General features: G+C 42.5%; 1 protein-coding gene across 1 annotated transcript in view; it reads right to left on the reverse strand.

The window, feature by feature from the left end:
* The window catches only part of LOC310854649 (leucine zipper protein 2-like), a gene marked incomplete at its 3' end in the record, with an annotated part of 189669 nt that overhangs the window by 73158 nt on the left and 90760 nt on the right, over nucleotides 1-25751 (reverse strand). The window contains exons 2-4 of the mRNA XM_083759324.1: nucleotides 6883-7000; nucleotides 4009-4079; nucleotides 220-301 (exon numbers count right to left, since the gene is read on the reverse strand). Of these exons, the coding sequence (XP_083615450.1) occupies nucleotides 220-301; nucleotides 4009-4079; nucleotides 6883-7000 (271 nt within the window). The remainder of the gene's footprint in view (nucleotides 1-219; nucleotides 302-4008; nucleotides 4080-6882; nucleotides 7001-25751) is intronic.

Below are 25751 nucleotides of genomic sequence, written 5' to 3' on the forward strand. Positions count from 1 at the left end.
TCCTTCTCCATCCCTCACAATGAGTTTTAATTAAGTGGCAACAGGGCCAGGGAGCCCTGGAGAGTTGGGCTGCTGGGTAATTAGCCTGGCGGGGGTCTCGTTGACAGGTGCTGAGGGGGGGGCGACTGGACCGAAGGGTTGAGGGGGGGGGGGGGGGGGGGGGGGGCGTGCGGCAGGATGTTGACAGTCAGGTCAGGGTGTGTGAGACGTGTGTCTTACCGTGGCCTGCTGCTTCTCTGCTCTCTCTGTGGCCTCATCCAGCTGCTTCTGCAGGGCTGCCTGGAGGGATTTCATCTCATCCCTGTGTCCAGTGAGAAAACACTCTTGTTAGCACATACAGTACAGTACAGTACAGTACACCACAGCACAGCACAGCACAGCACAGCACAGCACAGCACAGTACTCTGCGGTTTAACAAGGCACTCGAAAATAAACCATGCAAGTAGAGTCTGCACACTGGACGCACGCTGCTATAGTACACGTATTACACATTACTTTCCAAGGTGAAGCTTCTATAGCATCTTAATGCAGCTCTTCCTCAGTTAGGAGAATGGTGGCCGTCAGTGGCTCCCACAGGAGGTATAGAGGTATATGTGAAACGGAATAAAGGTCCCCGCAGGTAGATCCCGGGCTCTAGCTGTCTGAGTTTGTATCGATACTGAACCCCTAAAGGGCCTAATTGAGCAGGTTGGTGCCATGCATGTTGTCCTCCGTCATCGGCGGTGTGTCAATTAAATGCATTATTGTAAAGTGCCTTGGATAAAGGTGCTACATATAAATGCGTCATTTAACATTTTACCATTTTGTGCGCTCGAAAAGTCACTTTGGTGGTAATCTAATAACATTATGTTTTTGTAGCACGTACAGTAAGCATGATACAGTGTGTGGGACTCTACGTACGTTTCTATTTAAACTTGATTTTAATCTTTTGGTTGTGTGCACCTTAAACCTTCTGTCACACCCAGCAAAATTAACCGAGGATGGAACGGGGGATAGTGCTGCTGTTTTCTAGTGTCTTGACAACAACCATTCCACACAAGTAAGACTCCACAGGGGCGTTTGGAAGCAAACAGAAAGGTCTGTGAAGTGCAGCAATGTTTGAAAGTTTTCTCTGATTTCATGACACAGTTCCGACCTCATGTACACTGGCTCATCAGGAAACAACAGAAGTATGTTTGTCTGAATAATGCATGCAATTTACAATTTACAATTTAGGCATTTAGCAGACGCTCTTAATCCAGAGCGATTTACATTAAGCAAGAACAAAAGCATGGGAATACATCACATAAAAGCATTTATCATGAAACATGCGTAAGCTAAGGAAGTAATAGTGGAATATCTATATAATGAAACTATACATACACTATACATATAAACTATACATATTTACTACTATGCTATACATATGTACTATGGCGTGCTATGACTTTATACAATGCAATTATAGTGCTGTCTACATAACATGCTATAAGTCTGTGTCAAATGCTATCTAAGTCAACAGAAATGCTATCTAAGGGGGAGCACTGATTGTAAACAAAGCCCAGCAGAGTTTGGGAGCTGCTGCTTTCCAGGCTGAGAAGTTAAATCCAGTATGGTTAAAATGACCATGACAGAAAACCTATTACAGAGACAACGTTCTGTGGTGATTTCTTTTTTCTGTAGTTAATTAATCTCAATTAACGCGTTAAAGTCCCGGCCCTAATTGAGGCATTTAGACCCTGGTGTCCTAAGCAGTACTGGGGGGCAGACGCGGATTTGAATACTGGATAAAGATTTGCAAAGAGAATTCACATTGAATTGTGCTTTCAGTAGAAATGGTATAATCGTTTCATTTTGTTTGGTACATACATCGATAGGCGGCAGGTAATGAAGGCTAGGGTATAGGCTGAGCCTTCTCAAATGTTATGCTGGGTATTTGCAAATTAATGTGCGTGCGTGCGTGTAATCTCGACAGCATTACAATTGAAGGTAAACCTCAATGCTCTTTTCTAGAATAAATAAAGGTTTCCATCAGTTTTCTAAGAACAACACTACGTGTAAAATCTATGAAATAAAACATCCTGTCTTTACAGTATTACAGTTCTGAAATGTCACATTTTGTCCTCTACAGATGTAACCTTTGCAGTATTTCACATGTTTTGGTACTTTTGATGGCAAAATTATTGTAAGAAAGCAATCAAAAAAAGGTTGGGACCTGTCAAAGGCAAAACGATTCACTATAAATCTGGTTTCCACATGCTGATTGCTGAATGATGGAGTCGCTTTGGAATTGTACTCGGCGCGTGTTTAAGTGGAACCCAAAAGTCGTCAACAAACGACACAGATAGCTTTACTTGAGTATGTAAAATGTTGGCACTTTGTTTATAATTTGATGCCAAATTATTTGCAATTTTACGCTGTTTCTACAAAATAAATTCAATACTTCTTCCACCACTGGCTGTTTTCAACAAACCAAACCGTACACCCCTGTACGACTTAAGAATAAATCACAAATCAGGCCTGGGCCTGCGCTGCCATGGGGCCTGTGGAGGGTCTATGTTATTGATTGGTTATCAGGAAAGGATATTGCCCACAGAGGACCGGAGGCCTGGACCTCAATCAGAAGCTTGGCATTTCATGTGAAAAGGCTGCAAAACTTCCCCTCATCGTTAAAATACTCATTACACACAACATTAATCAGACAATTATAACTACTGATGAGGTTTTAGCAAGACACTTAAACAGCTGGCTTGTATAAACTACCCATATACTGTAGACATCGCCCATTTCCGTCTGATGAACACAGATCTGACGGATTCATCAGATTCCATGCTGAATTGATTCTCCTAGTTTGGCTTTCCAAGTTTACGAGAGGGGCCCGTTTTGCACAAAACGACAAAAACGATTGCTGTGTAACTCCCAGCAGTAGCCCACCCTAATTATTTTCAAAGTGGCTTCATGGTGGTGCTATAACAGCCCACTTCACGTTTGGCCAATACCTCTTGAACCGTATAATCTTCCCTTCCCTGATGGGGACTAGTCCGGCATCCCGTTAGTCAGACTACGATGTGGCCGGTTAAGACTCAGCCTAGGTGCCCAGACGGTTGATCTAACCGTCTGGGCTATTTGTGCCGGACTACACTTCCGCCATGTTGCCTTTTCTTCAAAACAATTGTTGGTACTACTCCTACAGATTTTGTCTCACACACATTTGGCTGTATTTTGCATGTCTTAAAGTACCAGGTCTTATTACTTAACTTAAGACCTGGAGGCGTGGTCAATGCTCTTTGGTCACTCAGAATAGCCAAATGGCATTGATCACGCCTCCAGGTCTTAAGTTAAGTAATAATACCTGGTACTTAACACGCAAAATACAGCCCATTATCTCTGGGGGCATGTGATCAAGATGTAGGCTATCAGTCAGATTTATCAGATTCCATAATTGCCTATGACTGCCTCCCACTTTCTCAGGCCTGGGTAGTTAGAATAAAGGTGTAGGCCTACTGTAAATCAGTGTTGATTTCGTCAACTAAAACTAAGACGAAAATGTTTCGTCGACTACATTTGTCCACGGATGAAAACCAAATGGAAACTGAATGAAAACTAAGCTATGATGACTAAAACTAAGACTAAGTAAATTGACAATTTTGTCGACAAATAAAAACTAGTCTAAAATGTTAGGAAGGGACTAGTGGACAGTATAAGTCATTTTACACTTGGTTGCTTGCATGCTGGAAAATAGCCGATCTACAAGCTCACAACGCATCGCAGCTGCTATTTTCATCAAGGCCCGCCAAAATACATTTTAGTCGACTAAATCAACTGTAGATTTAGTCGACTAAAATCTTATGACATTCAGTTGACTAAAACTAGACTAACAGTAAAACATTCCAGGTGACTAGTAAAATGTGACTAAAACTAAATGAAAACTATTCAAGAGACTAAAACTAAATGAAAACTATTCAAGAGACTATGGCTAAAACTAAAATCAAAATATTCTGCCAAAAACAACACTGCTGTAAATGTTACCTCTGCTTGTGGCTGAGGTCCAGGATGTGTTGAACGTCCCTCTTGGCCACAGAGTCATCGTTTTTCAGTGACTGGAAGGACCAGAAATGCACAGTTAAATCCTCAGTGTTCATTCAAACCACTGAAACCCACAGTATAGTTGAGTCCCCAGGGCTCTATGTTAGGCTCCCTACTTTTTGTCTCTATACATTTATATCTTTGCTAAAACAGCAGATCTGCACATTTGGTTGATGAGCTATTTGTGCTGAAGGTTAGCCTTAGAATAGGGACAGGGTTCATGTGGTTCATGTTATGAGTTAACGTACAGTAGAATAACTCATCGCTGAAATAAGTGTATATTTGTATATTTGTAATAGAAATAAAAAAAGGAATCTATTATTGCACTGATATGGAATTGTGTCTTTGCAGTTTGCACCATGAAGAGATGACAAGGTTTCTATTCCAGGAAAATGACATAATTCGCAAACTAACTGCAGCTAAATGAGAAGTTATTTCAAAGCACTTGGAAGAAAGAGAACAAAGCACACGCACATGCACATGCACACGTACACTAAGCTTCCTGTCTCAATCGCTACCACTGTAATCAACCCAGTGATTCATGTGGGAGTAAATTTGCATAAACTACATTGAAACATCGATAACTTTGCAGGTATAAAATGGCATGAAGAGGAGCTTGCGTTGGCGTTCTGGAGAAAACATATACTGTACACTACATTATATCTCAAATACAGAGTCATATTTTAGTATGATCTAAAAATCTGTTTAAAATATGACCTGCATGTATCTATGAAAAAGGGACTGTTGATGGTTTTAATTGTCCCCAGGGTCTTGATAAATGCCACGTTAATAATCCGAGACTTAATGTTTACCCAACAGATGAACAACATGATATATGACATTCTCTACTGTAAAAGGGCTAAGTTAGCCCCGAGAGTGTACAAATGGAACCAAATTATTGAGTAACGGTCCACAATTTGTAATCAACGCTCATGATTCCATCGTATATTACTAGTAGGACGCACTGAGGGCGAGAAGCGACCTCGACCTAAAGGGCGAGGTCGCGTGCACACATCCGCCTGGGTGATGTACGGCAGACTGCTGGGCGAGCACTGGTGCTTTGGCATGGGGGGGTCAGATCAACATATGGAATTAATTATATGTACTGGCCATATATGGAGCGTGTCTTGAGTGTACAGGGTTGGATGAGATCAGATCAACATATGCAATGTCAGAACAGGTCAGCTCCATATCTGGAGATCTAAGGGTGGCAACGGGGGCACGTGTCTTGAGTGTACAGTACAGGGTTTGATGAGGGCCCAGGTAGGGCTGGGCCTTAATTTTTGGGATTGATGATGAGGAAAGCGTGATGTCACGAGGCGCGATGGACTGACAACCATATATGGAGATCTAAGGGTCTCCATGATGTCACGTGGTGTCACTAGGCGTGACCATATATGGAGGTGTTATGGCCATATTGACATTCCCATATGGGGAAGGGCGATGCTGTCCAGAGCCATAGAGTAAGACAGTTTACTTCATGGGGCCAGGCTCTTCTACATAGACTTCTATAGGGACAACTTCCGGTTGTCCCTATTTGAAGCCTTCAAATAGGGACAGCCGGAGGTTACGAAATGCATTGGAGTCTATGGGCTCGTGCGAGTACATGATCCACGTGACCAGGCTGTTTTCTGCCCCCTCAATGTCGTAACTCTGTCTTACTCTATGGCTCTGATGCTGTCTACGTGGCGACTACATATATGCCCATATATGGAGATTCCTGATGATGTCATGTGATGTCACGAGGCATGACCATATATGGGGGCATGACGGACCAAACGTTTTCATAGTAAATTACTTGTGTTCGCAAAAATTGGCTATGGGGGGGAAGGTCCGGCAGCCGTCCGTAGGTGCTCTTTGAGAGCGGTTTTGAAGGAGTTAAGGGATCCACATGTCTTAATGGCTGTTGGTAGGGCGTTCCACATTTTAGTGGAATAGGAGTGAAATTAATGTAATCCCTTGTTTGAACCGAATCTGGGTTGCACATGGTTTGTTGAACTCCCTCTGGTGTTGGTGAGAGTGGACTTCATTGACATTAAGGAAGTATTTAGACAGGTACATGGGTATCTTATTGAAGTATTTAGACAGGTACATGGGTATCTTGGTGGCGTATTGAATCTTGAAGACCAGGCCCATTGCAAGGTGCTGTACTCCGCCATCGACCCTAAACCATTCCAGGATATCAAAATGGGCAGGGGTGTGGTGAGTTCGGGGAGTTCAAGTAGTAGCCTGACCAGTTTGTTATTTGAGGTGCATGCATATAATCAAAGAAACCTTGTATACAAGGGCTCCTGTTAGGGTCTTCAAGGTGTTTTTGTTGACCAGCGAGAAGATCCTGTACAGGAATCTTGCTCTTTGGTTATCACCGGAAAGATTTGCCTCCCAGGATGGAACCTAGTGTTCTGTTCGCCTCCACCATCTGTTCTCTCCCCTCCAGGCATCCAGCTCAATGATGTGCTATCAAAACCAATGCCATTCTGACTCAGTCATGACCATGAACATAAATATATATCAACAAATGGACACTGATTGTGTACTATCAGTGACCGCAGATTAATGCTTTAAAGTTTAAAGTTGAAACTTGTAGATGGGAAATTGTATCTAGATTATACACCTCATAACAGGAGATGAGATAACCAAATTGCAGAACATTTTCACTTCTGTGTTTCATATAATCACATCATTAATCAGCAACCACAGTCATTTCTGATGGAAAAAAGGAAAAGGGGTGGCAAATTGCCTCCAGGTTCAAACGGAGCCGCTTGGCCCCATTTAACAGTCCTGTGATATTTCAAACAGAGGCAGAAAGGTTCTCACCTGCAGGTTGCCTTTGATGCTGTCCAGCTCCTTTGATGTCCTGGAGAGTTGGTGCAGAATGCCACTCCTTTCACCGAACACCTCCTTCAGCTTCTTTTCAAGGCCCTCATAACTTTGTCTGTTGAGAGAGAGAGAGAGAGAGAGAGAGACGTGTAAATAGATGTCAGTGGGCCCCGACGCAGGCTGATCAGCATTAACACTCGCCAAAGACACTTCTGACTTCCTTCACGTTACTAGCCTACAGGCTGTTGGGAGGCGGGGCACGTGTGTGCCTATGATGTGTGTGTGTGTGTGTGTGTGTGTGTGTGTGTGTGTGTGTGTGTGTGTGTGTGTGTGTGTGTGTGTGTGTGTGCGTGTGCTAGCAGCAGCCACCACCAGGCTCCGACCAAACTTTGAATTCATTTCACAGTGTGTTCAGCAGTACAATACCTATACCCTATACCTTCTGGCTGACGGAAACATATACACCCTATACCGTACATTCTGTCTGACACATTATAACAACGAAATGTGGTGTCTTCCCGGCATATATACATCAAAGCGTGTCACCACTCTCTTACTAGATTACTCTGCATACAGCGGACTGTTTTGTAACATTACTCTAATAGACCCCCAGGTCTAACATTGAATATGTCTTCCCTGTGTATTTTTGGGTTCATCCTGAAAGCTGAGCCTTTGAGTCAAAAGGCCCAATCGAAATATACACCATGTTAGTGACGTCACAATACAATAGTTAGTGACCCTCCCCTAACCCCTCCCCCTTTATCATACAACAACAGCTGTGGTTGCAGCTTCAGTTCAGGTGGATCACCACCCACCTGAAAGCAAAAAAGCATGAACTGGTGGGTGTGGCCTCATGAAAACACTTTTTTGAAGAAGAACAAACTGTCTTTCTCCTAGTATAATCACAGTACCTAATGATCATGATCAGGAGGGGCATTCACTCATTACGGCATTCCATCTTTCACAATGTTGTCTTACAAAGTTCATGTTAGCATCGACGCTTCATTTACAAACTGTACACCTAGAAGGCGTGCAACATTGAACAGGGGAAGCGATTAAATTAGACTGTCATGTTGTAGTCATTAGAGCAATTACCGAGCGTGTAAGCTACTATAGTAAGTGGCAATTATAAAGGTTATAAAGTACTGTAGGGCTATTTGTCGTTCATCAGCTAACACCGAACACTCTCAGGCGACGTCAGGATCTTTGCAGCTTTCACCTGCCATTGCATGGTGGAAGATGTCACAGGGGCGCACGCACTACGAGCCATTATCTCTTATAAAAGAGAGAACCTGGATGTGGGTGAAAGTGGGATGTCACTAGCCGTTCACTGTGTGCATTTGTTGATCAGGCAGTTCAGTTTCAGTTTATTTTTATTTATAGTGCAACAATCACCGCAAGGGGTCTCTGTGCACTTCACAACAATAACACAGCAAAAGTAAGTAAAGCATAATACCCATGTCAATACACATGGCTGACATACAGTAAGTATCATGCAATAGGACACAGCTATAGATTATCACAAATAGGTGTAAAAAAATGCGTTCAGAAGATCCATTAATATAGAGCACGGTGAATGATTTCAGTGAACTAGGGGGAACCATAGTGCAGGGAAAAAAGATGGGTTTTAAGTCTAGATTTAAAAATGTCTAGTGATTTAGCATCTATTTTTTTTTTCTTAAATCTTTATCCCACGATTTTGTAACCCAGTTTTCTTTTCACCCAGTGCCAATTATCTAATGTAATCCTGGGCGCTACACTTCCTCTGCCAACCTGGGGGGGCAGCGGACTGACCTCATGCCTCCTTCTATGCATGAGGAGTCCAAGCTGCTTCTTTTCACCTGACCTGAGGGGAATTTCCCCAGCCGGACGTAGCGGGTGGAAGGGACACGTTATTCCGACCAGTTCCTTTCCCCTCCATCAGGCTGGCCAGGGGGAGGTAGTTTTAGAGACCAGGATTACAGCATGTTTTTGTGAGGGTATCTACCCTAGGGGGACACGGGGAGAACATGCAAACTCCACACAGAAAGGCCCTATCGCCAACCCCCGCCTCGGGTATGGGCACTGATGACGTGGAGGAGGGAACACGCCGCCAGAGCCCACAGCGTCCCCAGCGGGAATCGAACTCAGGACCTTCTAGCTGTGAGGCGACAGCACTACCAACTGTGCCACCGTGCCCCTGAGTTGGCATCTCTAACTGTTTGTGGAAGAGCATTCCAGAGACAGGGAGGGGGCACGATTTTGAATGCTCTTCCCCCAACCGTTATTTTATTGTGACGTGTGACTGTGAGTTTTCCAGCATCTTTTTACAGGCCAGCCTTTCCTACAGTGGACCACAGGGCCTTAGAGGCAACGGTGGCCGAACGGTTTGCGGAGCGGTCTTGATATCGGAAGGTCGCCAGTTCAAATCCCCAGAACGGCACGTTAAAATTACCACCGCTGAAGTGCCCTTGAGCAAGGCATTGAACCCCTACCATGAAATGTTCTATGAGCAGGGTGTGGCTGTAAACAAGCATCTCGAGCTGAGTCCACTTCCCTGGGTAAACAAAGAACTTTGCTTATACTTTGCTTTGCCTCACAGATGCGAGTGCTTCATGCAACCCTGTCAGAGGCCGGCCCCACACCCCTGGAATCCAAACGCCATCCATGACGCCTGTTTCTGTTGGCTCGTCATCCCGCATGAGCAATCTGGGAATGGGAACTCATCCGCAAAACAAAAAAAGGAGAATCAGCGCCCTCTGCTGTTTTATTTTTTCCCCTTTGAATGTATGGCGCGGCTGCCTATAATGTGGATGACAGAGGCCTCTTGACAGGATTGCGGTGGCATTTGAAAGCACACCATGCACGCAGAATGTGACAACCTTGCCACCATTCATTGAGCTATCCTTGCTCCACGTATACCGTCCACTGTGTCCCCCCTGAGCATTTCTCTGTTACACTGCAGGGCCAGCTGCCTGGTGTAACCTCACTGCTGGGCACAAACCTTTTTTTTTGGTTTTGTTGTTTTGTTAATGTCACACACAAGTAGCAAAAATAGCCTTGATTTGTGAGTTTCTAGATAGGCAATTTTCACTATTTTAGAACATAGAAACAAGTTAATGTTGTTTAGACTGACTGTGGATTTATTTTTTAAGATATATATATATATTTTTTTAAATGTTATTGAATTTTTATGTTTTCACATAAAGATGAATCATAAATGTATACAGATAAAGTGTGAAGTTAAGTCTCCTACTGTGACTGAATGACTCCAAGGCAAGATACATGTTTGGCCTCAATAAGTCCATGTATTATGTGTCACAGCCAATAAATGATGCCGCCACCACCACACTTGTGGGAGAAAGATCAACGTTTGATAAGTTCCACGAGGCTGCCCTGACATTATACGATTGCAGAGATATGGACATGAGCCTGTTTGTCAGGCAGTGAAGCTGCTCATTAGCACACATTCTCTGACATCCAAAATGGGATAGGAGGGAAGGAGGGAGAAGCCTCTTAATAGGCCACAGTGTAATTTACGCAGCTGGTGAATGTTTTGGCATTAGTGGCCAATTTGTATTGGATGTAGTCGAAAAAAGGTCGACTTTGCTGTGTTCTCCTTGTCTGCAGGTGATATAGTAATTTCTTTGTGAGTGGACCTGAAGTCACAAGTCTTCTCCATTTCACAGCCAGTGACGCACCTATTCCATGGGGTAATGAATACACTGGCAGACAGGGTGAACGCCCATCCCCCCTCTTTCCCTCTGCTGCATCAACCCACAATAACTTCCCCACTGGTGGCAAGTCATGTGCAGGATGCAATATGCAGTGTAATTTATTTATATCCCAGGTGTTGCTTGTCTCTCTGTGATGTATGTGTTATTGTGTTGATCTGGTGATGGGGATTGTGTGTGTGTACAGTGTCACATTATGCCAAGTTCCTGCACCAGGGACCAGGTTCAAACTAACCAATGAATGTTTGGGCGGCCAGTTTAACTTCGTTAACCCTGCTGTTCCTATTTTGGTCATATATAAAAGGTTTATATGCTTAACCCATTTAGGCTTGACGTCGGAATTTAAAAAATGTCTTCTAAATCATGACAGTTTTCTGAAAAACCTATGTTTCTACAGTATATCAGTGGTTCTCAACCTATTTCATGTCAAGGACCCCAAACATTTTACGTAATTGGCCACCGACCCACATCTGAATATATGTTGTTCCAGGGACCCCCCAGAAGCCAAGATTTGAGTTAAAAACATAGTTTGCAAGAGAATGTGAGGATTCAGTACTTTGGCAGGGAGCTAGCTGTCAAGTATAGTTTTGAATCAAGTTGGCAAATACAATCAATCAATCAATCAATCAATCAATTCTCATGAGGGTCTTTGAGAGCGTGGGAAGCTGCAGTCCAGCTCTACTGTAGATCTTTATTTCTGATCATGAGAGAGAAGCAGGGGTTGGAACAGGATCATGTGGTCGCTCGGTTAAGCATCTCCACAACTCTACAACTGGAATTTAGCCAATCCTGGCTTTTTCTCAACAGTCTACTCCTCTCACCGTAACCACACGGGGGTAAGCGAGCATTTTACCACTTTGAGAATTAAATCAGCTCTCAGGAATGTGCTGTGCCAGTTTGTGTGCTAAATGTGTATCCTCTGGTGTTCCGGTACACATACCCCCTGCATACATCTTTTCAAAAATCTTGTTAATGATCATATTTCCATGCAAATGTGCTGGCAAGTAATGTGTGTCTCCCCTTGGTAAGATGATGAATAAATGGGGGGGGGGGGGGGGGGGGGGGGGAACGCACTGACATATGAGTTCAGATTTATAAGGAGACAGGCAGCCTTTGATAAATGGTTCCCTATGTATGTTCCCCCCCGCCAATAATTGGATACACAGCCCGGATATTTAGATGGAAAAGCAGAGCCAGTGCTTTGGTGGGAGAAAAGCCATCTCTGTAGCATCAGGTTTCTTCAAATGGGACGATTGAAGGGAATGGTATTTTTGTCTTGCATCTTTCATCCAGAGAACTGTGTTGAGTATATTAGTCCTCTACCCTATCACTTTACCCTCGAACGACAACACTTTTAATCTGTGTCTCCACACACTCCTCCTTTTCTCCCGGGGGATGCCAATAAAAGACTAAAGAGTGATTTCTCTGGGCCGGTGGTGAGACATCAGACATATTCGTCCAATACTTTTCTGTTTCATTGCCTGGTGTTTCTCTTTATCAGTAAATGCAGGGATATACTGTATCCAGTAAGATTGTTGGACAAGTACATAATGATGATCTCTTGATATGTGACTCAAAATTGGTGATGAAGGGGGAAGGGGCATAATGGCATTAAATAGCCATAATCCTATTTAAGAACATCCTTGAGGGGTAATACATTTCATGGGGCTAAAATGGGCATAACAATCAAGATGCAGAGAAACCAAGAGAGAAGGACCACCAGAGTAGATATGTTAATTTCATGATTTGATGCAAGCAAAAATAAATACAGTACTTACAGTAGCCTACATAACAGCCTTACAAGGTGATCAGGCCAGATTCAGTTCATTACAGTATATTGTCATTGTCGGGTGGAACATTTTAATGTCCACAACTTTTCAGGAGTTGAAAAAAGAGCCTATGTTTCAGTGGATCCAATGTAATTTAGTGTCTTTTTAGTCACAAGCTGTTGCTAAGACTTTTCGCTGGTTGAAAATGTATGAAACCCACACACAGACTTTCAAGCTAGCGTCCCTGTTTTGGGCATGTAATTACAGGCAAAATGTTTCAAAAAAAATCACTGTGAGCTTGTAGATCCCCAGTGAATTGCTATGTTTGTGTGACATTGTCATACAACGCCCTATAGCAAAACCAGGGCATTCATTTATGACACACACACACACACACACACACGCACGCACACACTCACACTCACGCACACGCACACATACACATACACATACATAAAACAATGAAATATGGAGGTTTCTGGCCGATAGTGACAATATTGTGATTCTGGTGCATTTATGATTACTCTAATGTGTTAAGTTTTAAAGCCAAAAGAGTTGGAGTGGCTAATACAAAAACATAGAAAAACAAAAACAATTATCCATCTATTCCATGTTTATGAATCATGTCACTGAGTGTAGGGGAACGTACCTTACAAAATATTTCACAAGACAACAAAAACAATGTTGCTGTAATTGAAAGTCATTTGAAAGAGCTGTAATGTTACCGGACTGCATATGAAATGTTCTTATTTGCTGTCGTGCAGATTGTTATGGGCAGACAGCACCACTTTATGTGGTACTTCCAATTTCAGGCTGGATTAATTATGCCATTAAGAGGATGCAAATAAATACTTGTAATCAGGGGGACGGCCTCAGGCCGGTCATGGAATTAATCTATTCCTCTAGCAGCACCTCTCACCTGCAGCCAATCATCAATCACTCATGTTTACTGACTCTTGTCTTGTATAAACAGCTCATGCAGACACCAGGGAATAATAATTGCATGCATGTCAGGGTCAGGGATGTTTGATGCTAAATCTCCTTGTGTCGTTTAGTGTGGGGACATTAAAATAAAACAATAGTGGATGTTTTGCTCTGTCAACACAAGACAAATACATTTGACACCCGCGTGAACACAATAAACGAGTTTGATTTGGAAATTCCACTCATCCACTCAAGCCCTGAATAACTATATTACAATTAAGTATAGTGGAAACAGCAGATCACAATGCAATGCGATGTGTCGTGAAATTGCATATCTGATATTTTCACAATTTAATTTGTATTAACTTTTTTGACCCTTTTTATTTGGTTTGATGGAGACTTGAATTTAATTTTTGTCCAATAATTTGATGACCAGAAGTGGTTCCCTATGGATACACAAAGGATACTATTTGTGTCTCCATAGGGAACCACTGCTGGTCATCAAAGTCTTGGCTTAGGAATAGTAATGCGACAAAAACTAAATAAATATCCATTAATTCATGTCTCCATGGGGTGAGTAATCAATAGAAAAAAACCCTCCTTTTGGGTGTGAACAATCCCTTTAAAAGACACTTCGCCCATTTTCAACCTGTCTTCATTTAATTGGTCCTCACTAATGGTCATTGTAATATTGTCACTGTCAGGAAGAAACCGCTCACCTAGATTAACACAATTAAGACATAGGACGTCTGAGAACGTCATAAGGATCACGAAATATTAGTACCTTTGACGTCTGTGGACGTCCTAGCGACGTCCCAGCGACGCGGGGCGAGATAAGAATATTCAGAATTTTCCCTTTTTTTCTTTTGGCATTTTGCTTTTCGCTTGCCGTATGCTAACGCTCAGTGCAACTATTAGCTTGTCATTGACTCCCATGTTAGCGCGGCGGAAAGAATGACTCGTATCTCCTAATCCAGGGCGCTCTCCGTGGTGATGAATGGATCGATATGCTGGCGCTTCATTTCTGCTCCTCATCCGTCTCTCCCGCAAAATATGAACTATTTTTGGAGCGTAAAAAAATATATTAAGATGATCGGGGACCTGAGGTCTCTTTGTAAAGTCAACTTTTTTAGGAAAGTGTTTCCTGTTTCATGGCTTTCAAAGTAAAAGCGATCAGACAACTCTGGCACCCAGAGCTTCTATTTTGAAGGCACTTCCGGCACTAAATGTGTTTTAACAGCCTACTGGATCATTACTACAACGTCACACAAACTCATCAAAAGTACCAGATCCGGCCTGGGCCGTGGCTCAGCGGTCCAGGCACCTTGGCCGGTAATCCAGTCTGGCAGTGTGCCGCGGGTTCGGCAAAAGAAAGTACCAGATCCACAAGCTCAAAACACGGCCCAAAGCAAGCAACACGTTTTTAGTTTGACAATCTGCTACATTTCCAGTTTTGGAATTTGAATACTGAATCATGAACTTTTTGGACATAATATACAGTATGATCAAGGTTTCCATCCGACAGGAAAAACTTCCTCTACTGAACAGATTGAAAATAAATAAACAAACAGACAAACAAACATGCACCAAACATCTCCAGCGACTCCTATTAAAGTAACAGCAGTGCTCAGTTTATTAGTATTAATCAATAAAAACAATGTTGTGTCAGTGATATCACTGATGTTTCCTCTCCGCATATGAGTCTGGACTCGGGCTCATTGGCAGAGAGTATGCGGAAGCTGGAGAAATCGGGGCCAATCAGTGACTGCGTTTCAACAGCTGTCCATACAACAGTGAAAAGCAGCCTCTGATTGGTGTATATGGTGACATAACATTCATGCTGCAGTACTTTCAAAACAACAATGGCTGCCCTCAACCATAGACTGTAAAAAAATATGGACAAAGCGTTCCCCGGGTCTAACATGGACGTAAAATGAAGCCTGTTATTCCTGCACTGTAAGTCGCCATCTTTCTAGATCCGTTTGGGCCCAGCTGGCCATTGGCTGGCTTCGTTTTGGCCCAGCTGGCCATTGGCTGGCCCAGACACGAGGCGGGACTTCCCCCCTTCTTCTCCGTTGGTTTTTATTTTGACTCGAGTGGGAGGGGAATCCCGATCATAGACTGTAACGGTAGCCACGCCCCTCAGAACATGCGCGACTTTATGGTAATTTCTTTTATAAATGGGACCATAATTTACCAAAAAGAATATTATGACATTAGAAATGAGACTTTAAACTAGTGACTGGAAGCAGAAAGTATTCATGACCATGTTTATTAAGGTAATACAGTCTAGGTGAAGTTGGGCCCAAATACATGGACTTCTATGGGGCTATGGGTTTTTCTGGGTCCAATGACAGCGCCACAACAGGCCATTATATGAACTTTCAGGAGTTTCAGGCTTCACAAAATATCTGTCTGACTGCCCCCTTGCCCTCAACGCAACAAGTTTAAACGTTTACACAGAAACGATAAGAACAAGCAGTTACTTCAGATATAGACTCTGACATATATCCGACATATCTTGCTCACGTATAAAGTAGAAACTATAACAGACCTTGTTGTTTTTAGTGTGGTATGAGGAGCGGACCAGCGCACTGTGTGGTGACGTCAGCTTTGTGTTACGCTGATTGGCTAGATGGATCTGTCTGTCAAGGCAACTACTAACGCTCACTTTTCAAGCTGCCTATGGACGAAGTCCAGACTCATATGCGGGGAAGAATCTTCAGTGAATCCCCGCTATGAGGCTGGCCAAGCCAGGCTAGTGATATAGTACTGTGAATAAACGCTGCATGAGCAACAATGCTGCCAAGATTAGTGAATCCATCCTGTTAGTTTTAGTATTCTACAATTCTACATTGTGAGGATTAAATGAAAGCTTCCCCAAAATGACATACAGTATATAGTGTAATGTTTCTAGAATAATATTGGCTACTACTACTGCTGCTATTCAATTTATTTTAGAGATAAGAGAAAGGACAGGGTGGAGAGCATATTCTGTACACTCTCCGTTCCTGCTTTTGTCTAGAACTGCAACCATCGATTATTTTCGTACATTTTCTATTCATCAAATATTTGAGAATGAGAAGTGTTTTTAAAAAATCAATGCAGAAAAGATTAGAATTTGTTGTACAATGGTTGCAAATTAAAAAAGTGGAAAATAACGTTTAAAGTCATTAATACCTTGTGTGTTAGTTGTACATACATAAGTGCAAAGTATTGACATGGCATGCATTGTACTTTATATAATATGTTAAGTCATACACAAACATGTGTTACTTATTTTAGTATAGCCGACAGAATTATTTTGTTTAAAGTGGGAAATTTGGTATATAGTCTTTTTTATTGGCCTAAAATATTGGCCACTTGCTGACCGGCTGTCACTATTGGGCTTTTTATTTTTCTAGGGGTTTCTTGTGACCCTACCATTAACATCCTATGGCAGGCCAAAATGTCAAAAATGTCAAACTTTTCTTTTTCTTTAAGTAGCATGTGACTAGGGGGTTTTCATGATTCTGAATCCATTCCAAGCATTAGTTTTGCACAAAAAACACTCCTTGGGCTAAAAGCAGCCATAGCCACTTGCCCAAATGTGCCCAAAAATGTGCTGACCTCATCACATTTGTCATGAGGTAGGGTAGGTAGGGTAGGGTAGGTAGGTAGGGTTACCATTCTGAATGACCAAAAAGAGACACATGCGCACATGCATGTGCCGAAGGAGTGCATTTTGTGCAAAACTAATGCTTAGAATTGATTCAGATTCATGAAAACCCCCTAGTTTGGGCCAATAAAAAAAGACTATACCAAATTTCCCACCCCATAAGCCCGGCTGCCGGACTAGTATGAAAGCATGCACACAATACACCTATTGCACAAGCATAATTGCACAGTGCACTTTAGGGTGCACTTAATCATTGTGACAGGTGAAATTAAAGTAGTGTAAACCAATTGCACTCAGCTCTCACTCTCTCTCTCTTGTTTCTAGGAATTAAATTGACAGAGGGACAAGAGACTGAGAGAATGAATCATTTATTCATTATGATGCACCAGATCACACAGCAGGTAAACTATAATTAATTACCTGTCCTCACTGAGTTTACTTTCTGAGCTCTCTCTCTCTCTCTCTCTGTGTGTGCGTGTGCGTGTGCGTGTGTGTGCGCGCGTGCGCGCGTGCGTGCGTGCGTAGCCAGTCAATACATGGTTCCCCAAAAATGTATCCTGTATCATTTGCAAATACCAATCTACAAGGAAGCACAATTGAATAACAACAAATGTGGATTAAAACTGTGTATATGCTATGATATTGTGACCAGGGAATATTGCCATTGTTATGGTGTATACTGTACTACGAACAATATGTTGACATTTTTTAAAGGTGATGGTTCTCCTGTAAAGTACATTTCTTGATTTCTGACTTTATCTATTTGACCCCAACCTGTCGTGTTTGGTAACACGGTCAGTATAAATATTCTGCATGATAGTGTAATTAACAAAGAGTTTAACCCATTTTGTGTTAGCATCATGTCGTGCTTTAGCTATTGAAAAATAGCAGATCTACAAGCTCATAGCGCGCCACTGAGTGGCGCGCCTACGAGCTTGTAGGTCTGCTATTTTTGAAAAATCGAAGAACGACTGACGTAGTAAGACATTTTTAGAATCTGATCTCAGTTCAGAATGGTAAACTGTCAGGATGTAGAAGACATTTTTAGAATCTGATCTCAGGTCAGAATGGGTTAAGAAAGAGGTTAAATTGATCAGGTCCAAGGAGACAGCAGATCAAAGTGGGTGGAACATTATGACTGGAAAAGACAGCTCGGCCCCTTTTCCTAATGAGGGGGGTCTGCTGTGAGCCCTCCCAAAGCAAGGCAAGGACTGTGGCAATTATCCTTCTCTCTCTCTCTGGTCTTGGTGACCGTTTGTCTGAACACTACGTTCCTATAGGTGAAGCCCCAAGGGGCCAGTGAGGCGCTCCAACGTTGAAGCACTGGGCCCTAGTGGTAAGAGGAAGGACTGCAGGCGGACCCGTGGATTCATGACGAGGAAACCCCGTGCAGCTGGGTTTTAACATTGAGCGCTCGTTTGCACTTCTGCATTTGACCTCCAAAATTTGGAGGTCCAATGCGGAAATGCGCCCAAAAAGGCGGAAATAGACGGTCCCTCCGGGTGCTTCAAAACGCCACTGAGCAACTTCCACTGACATGAATAGCGGAGGGGGCGGAGCTTTGCGCCAGATCAGTCTCTATCCTTTTAATACTCTATGGGAAGCCCCCCACTAGGCCCTGCCTGCATTTTGCGACCCTGCTCCATGAGGTCGGCCTGCCGATGCTCTGACCCGCTAACGCCCTACTCTGCTACTCTCTCTCTCTGCGGCCATGTCGCCAGCCGGGCCAACGCCCTGCTCTCCTGCCGTCTCTCCTGTGCGCGCGCTCTCTCGGCACGTCCCGGTCCACGGTGGCAACCTGGCTGTGGAAGATGGGGGTACACTACAGTTTGGAGTCAGGGGACACTGCTCAACCCATGAGCAAAACCGACGCCACATGCCGACAGCCTCATGATACCCGGCGAAAAGCTTGTATGAAACTGACCGTGACGTTATGAATATGAATGTGTTAGTTCTTTCCTCAGTTCACCACTACAGCTTATTCATAAGCCACTGTTAGCCTACCCGGCCATCATCTGTTCATTTCCTTTCTTCACACGATATCCTGAAGTTTACCTTATTTTACTAACATTTTAGCCTACTTCCGGTTGGGCGTACTAAAATCGTTTTATTTTATTTTTTATTTCAAAACTGATGTTTCTCAGGATTTTGATGAGATCATCAGAGATGTGATCATGCCTTTGATGACAGGCCTTGCCTGTCCGTAAACTTACTATGACCAAAAGTACCACTTAAACCTGGTTCATTCTATCCATGTTTAACATTTTGTGTATTTTTAATAAATTGATGAATTTAATTAATAAGTGGTTGTGTACTATGCATCCTATGTTTATGGTCAATACAGTATTGGAATATTTAATGTAGTCTGTTCGTGAACAATATCATTTAATTATATTGTAATATTTTTCATAATTTATGGAAAATGTATATTGGGAAAATTACGTCCTGTTTAGCCCTTGCCCGCTAGGGTATGGTTGCGAAACTAAACGTGCGTGCGTGCGTGCATTTGACAGTGCATGTCTGTGTGTCTGTGTGTCTGTGTGTTGGTGGGCTGACAGTGGAACATGTCTTACCTGAAATAACCTGCTTGTGCTGAGTCATGATTATTATTGGCTGGCTGAACACTGCAGCCAATTAGAACAGAGATGTGTGGTCTGTGGCAATACCTCCGGTGCCTCCGGTTAATCATGCAAGCCGTTTAGCAAACATTGAAAGAAACTGTGAATAAAGCCATTTATTTATGACATTACTTCCTTATTATTCTGGTCCAGACAAACCTTCTCATTTGTCCGTCATTTCAATTATTTAATTATCCACCACAAGAGGGTTAAGGTGTAAGAATAGAGATACTTATAGCATTTTAGATGAATAATTCAAAAACGTTGTGCAGACGTATTCCTGCATAAGTAGATGCCAATTACACTACACCTCGGTTTATTACACTGCCATGATTTTCTTTCCTATACACTGTAAAATATGAAGTGTATTATTTATAACTGAGGTTCATGTTGTGCACCCTGAGAGCTACATTTACACTGAGGATTTGACTGTGTGTACCCCATTGTACATGTAGCTGAAAGACAATTCCTCATACTCAAGCTCACATTAACATATACAGTACTGTCTGTACAGTACAATACTATAAGGCTAATGATGCAAACTGTAGAATCAGTCAAGATTCACACCTCATTTAACCCTCTTTTTCACTTGCACCGTAAAAGCCTGCATGTATGACATATGAAATATGAATATGATGAGTTGATTTTCTGGTCTTTTTTTTAGCAAAGGAAGAATGTGAAGAACACAGTCGGCTGTCTCCCTTCATATGGTGATGTTAATAGCTTAAGTGCTCAAGACGTCTCTCTCCACACATCTTTATCCCATTTAGGCCTGACGTTGAAATTTTAAAATAATGATGTCTTCTAAATCCTGTTTCCATATCAGTGGTGCTCAAGATTTCATGTCAAGGATCCAAAAGATTGTATGTAATTGGTCGCCGACCCCCATCTGAAAATATGATGTTGTTCCAGGGACCCCCCACCCCCCCCCCAGAAGCAAAGATTTGAGTTAAAAACGTTCGATCTGAAAGAATATATATTCCAAGATTTGCGCCACATTTTAACTTCCAAAAATAGCAGATCTACAAGCTCGTAGCGGGGCACTCGGTGCTGTGCTCCTATGAGCTTGTATATCTGTTATGTTTCAACAGCTAAAGCATAACATAATGTTTAAATCACCAAAAGGGGTTCCCGCTCAGAGGGCCCAGGACGTATGGGGAGATCTTGGGGTCTTTTTTAACGCTATAAAACTGGATCGCTAAAATAAATTGTGCAGTGCTCAGCGGCATGTTTCGCGCATCATGCACCGCACAGCCGTTGACTTCCTTGTTTACTGCCCGACAAAACTGTCTATTCTCTCTATAAATCTACGTCGCTGACTCGCTGTCCATTTGTTTTAATCAGAACGGCGATGTTCTGTCCTCATTTCTGACTTGTCGCATTATTCAAGCATCTCGTTTGGAATATATAATATATTTCACCTCTCGGTTTGGTGGGGAAATGGAAGGCGGAACGTCGAAATTTTATAATATATATATTTTTTTAAATGTATTTCTTTCTGAAAAACCTCATGTTTCTATATCAGTGGTTCTCAAAATTCCATGTCAAGGACCCAAAAAATTACCGGTATATGTAATGTGCCACCAACTCCCATCTGAAAATATGTTGTTCCAGGAACCTCTCAGAAGCAAAGATTTGACTTAACACAGCTAACGACTCCCGCAAACTGATTACCCTGTACGCTACGATGATAGCATTGGACGAGCACACTTTTCCTAGGCCGACAGTAAATGTTCTCTTATAGCGAGAAGCACACCGCATACCTCAAAAGAAAGCTACATTTGTCCACTCCAATGTAAAAAAAATGATTTTACCATCTTCCATTCTGGAGATAATTATCTTTATGTAACACCTGCTTTTGTAGTAACAGGCTCATCTTGAACAGAAGCCGAGTTAGGAGCTGTTTTATGTCAGACGTCGACCGGGAGTTTTAAAAGATGAATAGAAAAAATTAAAAACTCCTATGCATTCTATACACCGAATGAAAGCCCTGAATGTCTACTTTTACGAGGAAAAAGTACACATTGATCCCATTTACCTTTCGTCGCTATAAATGGCTTTTGTATGAGCTAAAGAATGAGCATATGGGACTGAGGGAACATCTTGGCGCTACGTTACTACTGTTTTGTTTATTTTTTATGATTAGATAAAAGATTAGATATTAGATTATGATGATGACGGATCAAGTAGACGGCCGGCGGGCAGACGGAACGATGCAAAGACGCGTTGTTATTATTTATCCATCTTTGTACGTGTCTGTCGCTGTGTATCGTTCCAACTTGGCTTGCCGAGGGACGGTGGTGTTGCTGACTTGCGTTGCCCCTAAAGTAACAACAGCGGCGAGCGTCTTTGCATTGCTCCATCTGACCGGGGCGATGATCATCATCATAACAAAATAACCGTCTCTCGGCTATTCCTTTTGATCACCTCCAGTTCCTTTTTTTTTGTTATGTAACCATGTGTTAACAACTAAGCTGTTTTGTAACTGTGAAGATGATCAAATAAACTAAACTAAACTAAACAATCCGTGATCATTTTCTTGTTTGTTCGAGTTTGATGAAGGAAGGGAGACCCGACTTTAGATCCGTGTCCATCATGGAGCCGGAACATGTCGCTACATGTTCCGACAGACACTACACGAAACACAAGACGCCTCCCCTGAAACAAACAGGAGCCCTCCCTCCCCTGAGACATGCAGGGGGGAGGGAGAAACAGGAGCAGGTTGGCTGAGGTGCATGGATACGATCGGATGTTATGAAATGTGATTCTGTTGACTGGAGTAGGCTACGCTCGCATGGGGGCAGCCATTGTGTGATAGTGTGAGATCTACACACAATGTGCATTTGAGCCCCTCCTGTCCTGAGTTTTCAGGAAGGGAGGGGGAAAGGCTTTTTTTTTCTTCTTTTTGGGATCAGGTGATCGAGTGTTGTGCTATATGTTGCTATGAGTTGACACATTGAAAGGCGATTGAAAGTAATCAATACAAAAATGCGGTAAACGTAGAAATCCCTTTCCCGCACCGGACCGTTGGGATTTGAACGACGTAGAAATCCCTTTTCCGCAAGTGTGTTAAAAATGTTCACTCTGAAAGAATATAAATTCAAAGATTTGAGGCACATCATACTATCATCATCATACTATAATTCAGTCAATGTCTGTGTGTCTGTCTGTGTGTCATTGTGACTGCCGTAGCTCCTCACTGCCTGCACCAATCACAAATCACACAGGCATTGACCATAATAATACGGAGGGCGTAACGAAGCTCTTTTTTCGATTTGACACATTAATGATTAATAATGAATTTATTAGTGAATTAAAAAAGTGAAAACGCACCCAGGGTGCATTACCCCCCGCGGCCACAAGGGGGGGGTACTGCGCCCGTCTCACAGCGGATAAGGGCAATTTTTCAAAAATAGCAGACCTACAAGCTCGTAGCGCGGCACTCGGTGCTGCGCTATGAGCTTGTAGATCTGCTATTTTTCAATAGATAACGCATAACATAATGGTTAAAACACCAAAAATGGTTCCCGCCCAAAATGGGTTAACATGACCTGCTAACACTGGCCAATCACCATCATATTTCTTGTGCATGCGGCCATTTTTTTTTTTTCAAATCGGTCACGTCATTTTCGAGCTTGTATAGATCAGGTATTTTCACCATTTGTGTTGTGTGCTTTCTGCTCCTCGAGGAAACAGAAATGACGCAACTTTCAGCTTCCAGGAAGACTCATTCACTGAGGATGATGCATTCTCGTTTCCTACGAAACCTTAATTTGACAAACATATTATATATATATATATATATATATATATATATATATGGCTTCGAAACAATCCCTGGAAGTCTCATGGTAACCAGCCCCAATTAAATCTGGGTGTAGAGTTTACATGGAGTCACACTAAAGGACAAGTCAAAATCTCAAGACCATATCCATGCTAAATGTATACAGTATGTGTTACATACAATGATACAACACAACACATTACATGTGTTGTAATGCTCAAAAGACACAGGCATGAAAGCCCGAATAGGCCTATGTTTGCCTATAATGACATGACGGAAATAGGGATGCAAGGTTGAATGTGGTTAAACTATATTTTGATGGTATTTAATGTAATTGCTTTTGTATTGGGAAATGAGTGTGCAACCAAAGTACTGATAGGCTATAGTAAATTAACATACCGTTGTTGTATACAGGTAGTTGTTATTTTATATTGCAATAATAATGTCATGTGTGGTTGTTACAATATTTCTAAGGCATGTCTCACAGCATACCAGTGTCTAAGCACAGCATTTGGGAACCACTGCTCTAATGTGCTTAATCCCATACTTCCAATACAGCCCGAGTGTTTGTTGTTTTACAAGCAAACTGGACTGAATTTGAGACTCCTTTCTTATTTCAATTTGAGAAATATTCAACCATAACTATTTCCCAGCATTAGCCGCCTACTGCAGAAGATAAAGCAACATCCTGTTGCGTGGGAGGACCATTCCTAGCTGCCGACGACTGAACCACACTCATCCTGTTTTGTTGCTAGTGCTGCTGTAAAGAAATAATAAGAAATCTTGAAGTGCTAATGAGGAAATGTGCTGTTTTACACTCAAGCCACAAGTAGGGATTGAAATGATCAATTCATTAATTGCAATTGATAACCTTATTGATCGATAAACCGGTTAGTTGATGGGGTGTTTTTTTCTTGTTTTTTTTTTCTTTTTGAGTGGTGCAACCACACCAAGGAACAGCAATGTCCGTGTACCTTGTTCACCTATGTGTTCACCTATGTGACGTTAATGAGCACCAGTATATGACTATTAGTACCAGTAGGGGGTGCCAGAAACAGATAGAGGGATAGTGCTGCACTGTTGCCTGCTAATGAGAGAGAGAGAGAGAGAGAGAGAGAGAGAGAGAGAGAGAGAGAGAGAGGTGGGGGGGGGGGGGGGGGGAGAGTTTCACCACTCAGTTCACACAGGTGTGATTCTATTAAAAACATCTGAGAATCGTAATGTCCCACAATGTCTAACATAAATAAAAAAATAGCTCCACATTCTGATTGTTAACATTGCTGTAGTATGTGTTTTAATTAAGACATACACTTTGTACACCTTCAAACCAAAGCTAAACTAAACCATGTGTACATTATATTCATTAATTCATTAATCAATCTGTGGAAGTGGGTGCATGTGGAGCAGTGCGCTGAGGAATAATGTGATTCACCAAGTTGAGGTTGGAAAGAAAAAAATACAGTATTTTCTGATGTAGTGGGAAGGCAGTATGAGAAAAAAACACAGCTAATGGCGAGAGGCAGCTTCAGCTCCTTCCAAAATAGACTTTCTTTCCAGCACGCATAAATAATATGCTGTACAGCACAACAACAACAACGACTGATTTCTATTATATTCAGAAATAAATCGGGAGCCAAGGACAGACACAGTTCTTTGACACAGTTTATCGAGGTGCAAAAATGAGAGCTTGGGGAGGGCAATGCCCAAGAGTAAGGGCCGATTCATACTCCTATTTTAGAGCCGAATAAAAGTCGGTTCGGCACTGTCGAGCCTACAATGTGACGTCATTTGAGGTTCGGGGGGGGGGGGGGGGGGGGGGGGTACCGTGCTAAAGTCGGCTCTTCAGTGCTACTGAAAATGTCTGACGAGCCAAAATCATTTCGGCACTACAGCGCCGAAACAGCGGTAAAATAGGAGTATGAATCGGCCCTAATATTTATCAAGCAGGATATCTGGCTTATGGTCTGATCCTGACCCTACCCTCTATTGGACTGATAGCTACAAACTTGGGAATTGCCAATAGACACATGTAACTGGTTCACATCACGAGTAATCAACCTCGCCCCAAAGTGTCTCTCAGGGGAAAAGAGAGGAGGCAGGAAGGGTGGAAGAAATTGGAGCTGATGGATGTGACTTGATTCCTAATCCATTAGCATGAGATAAGCCCTGTATACTCTTTTGACCAGAGTCCCAGGGGTCTGTACTTGACCGTCTCCTTTTTCCCTGCTACAACAGTCACGTTCTAACACATTTGTGACTTTGATCCGTCTGCTATTTTTGGGGTGAATCTATCAATTGTAAATGGAGCATTTCTATAGCGACTTTATTTAAAGCATTTTGGACCCCCCTGCTGATCAAGTGATCATCAGGTGCAGTTAGGAGTTCAGTGTTTCGCTCAAG

This window comes from Protomyctophum parallelum (assembly GCF_964188405.1).
Source record: "Protomyctophum parallelum genome assembly, chromosome: 2".
Lineage (NCBI taxonomy): Eukaryota > Metazoa > Chordata > Actinopteri > Myctophiformes > Myctophidae > Protomyctophum > Protomyctophum parallelum.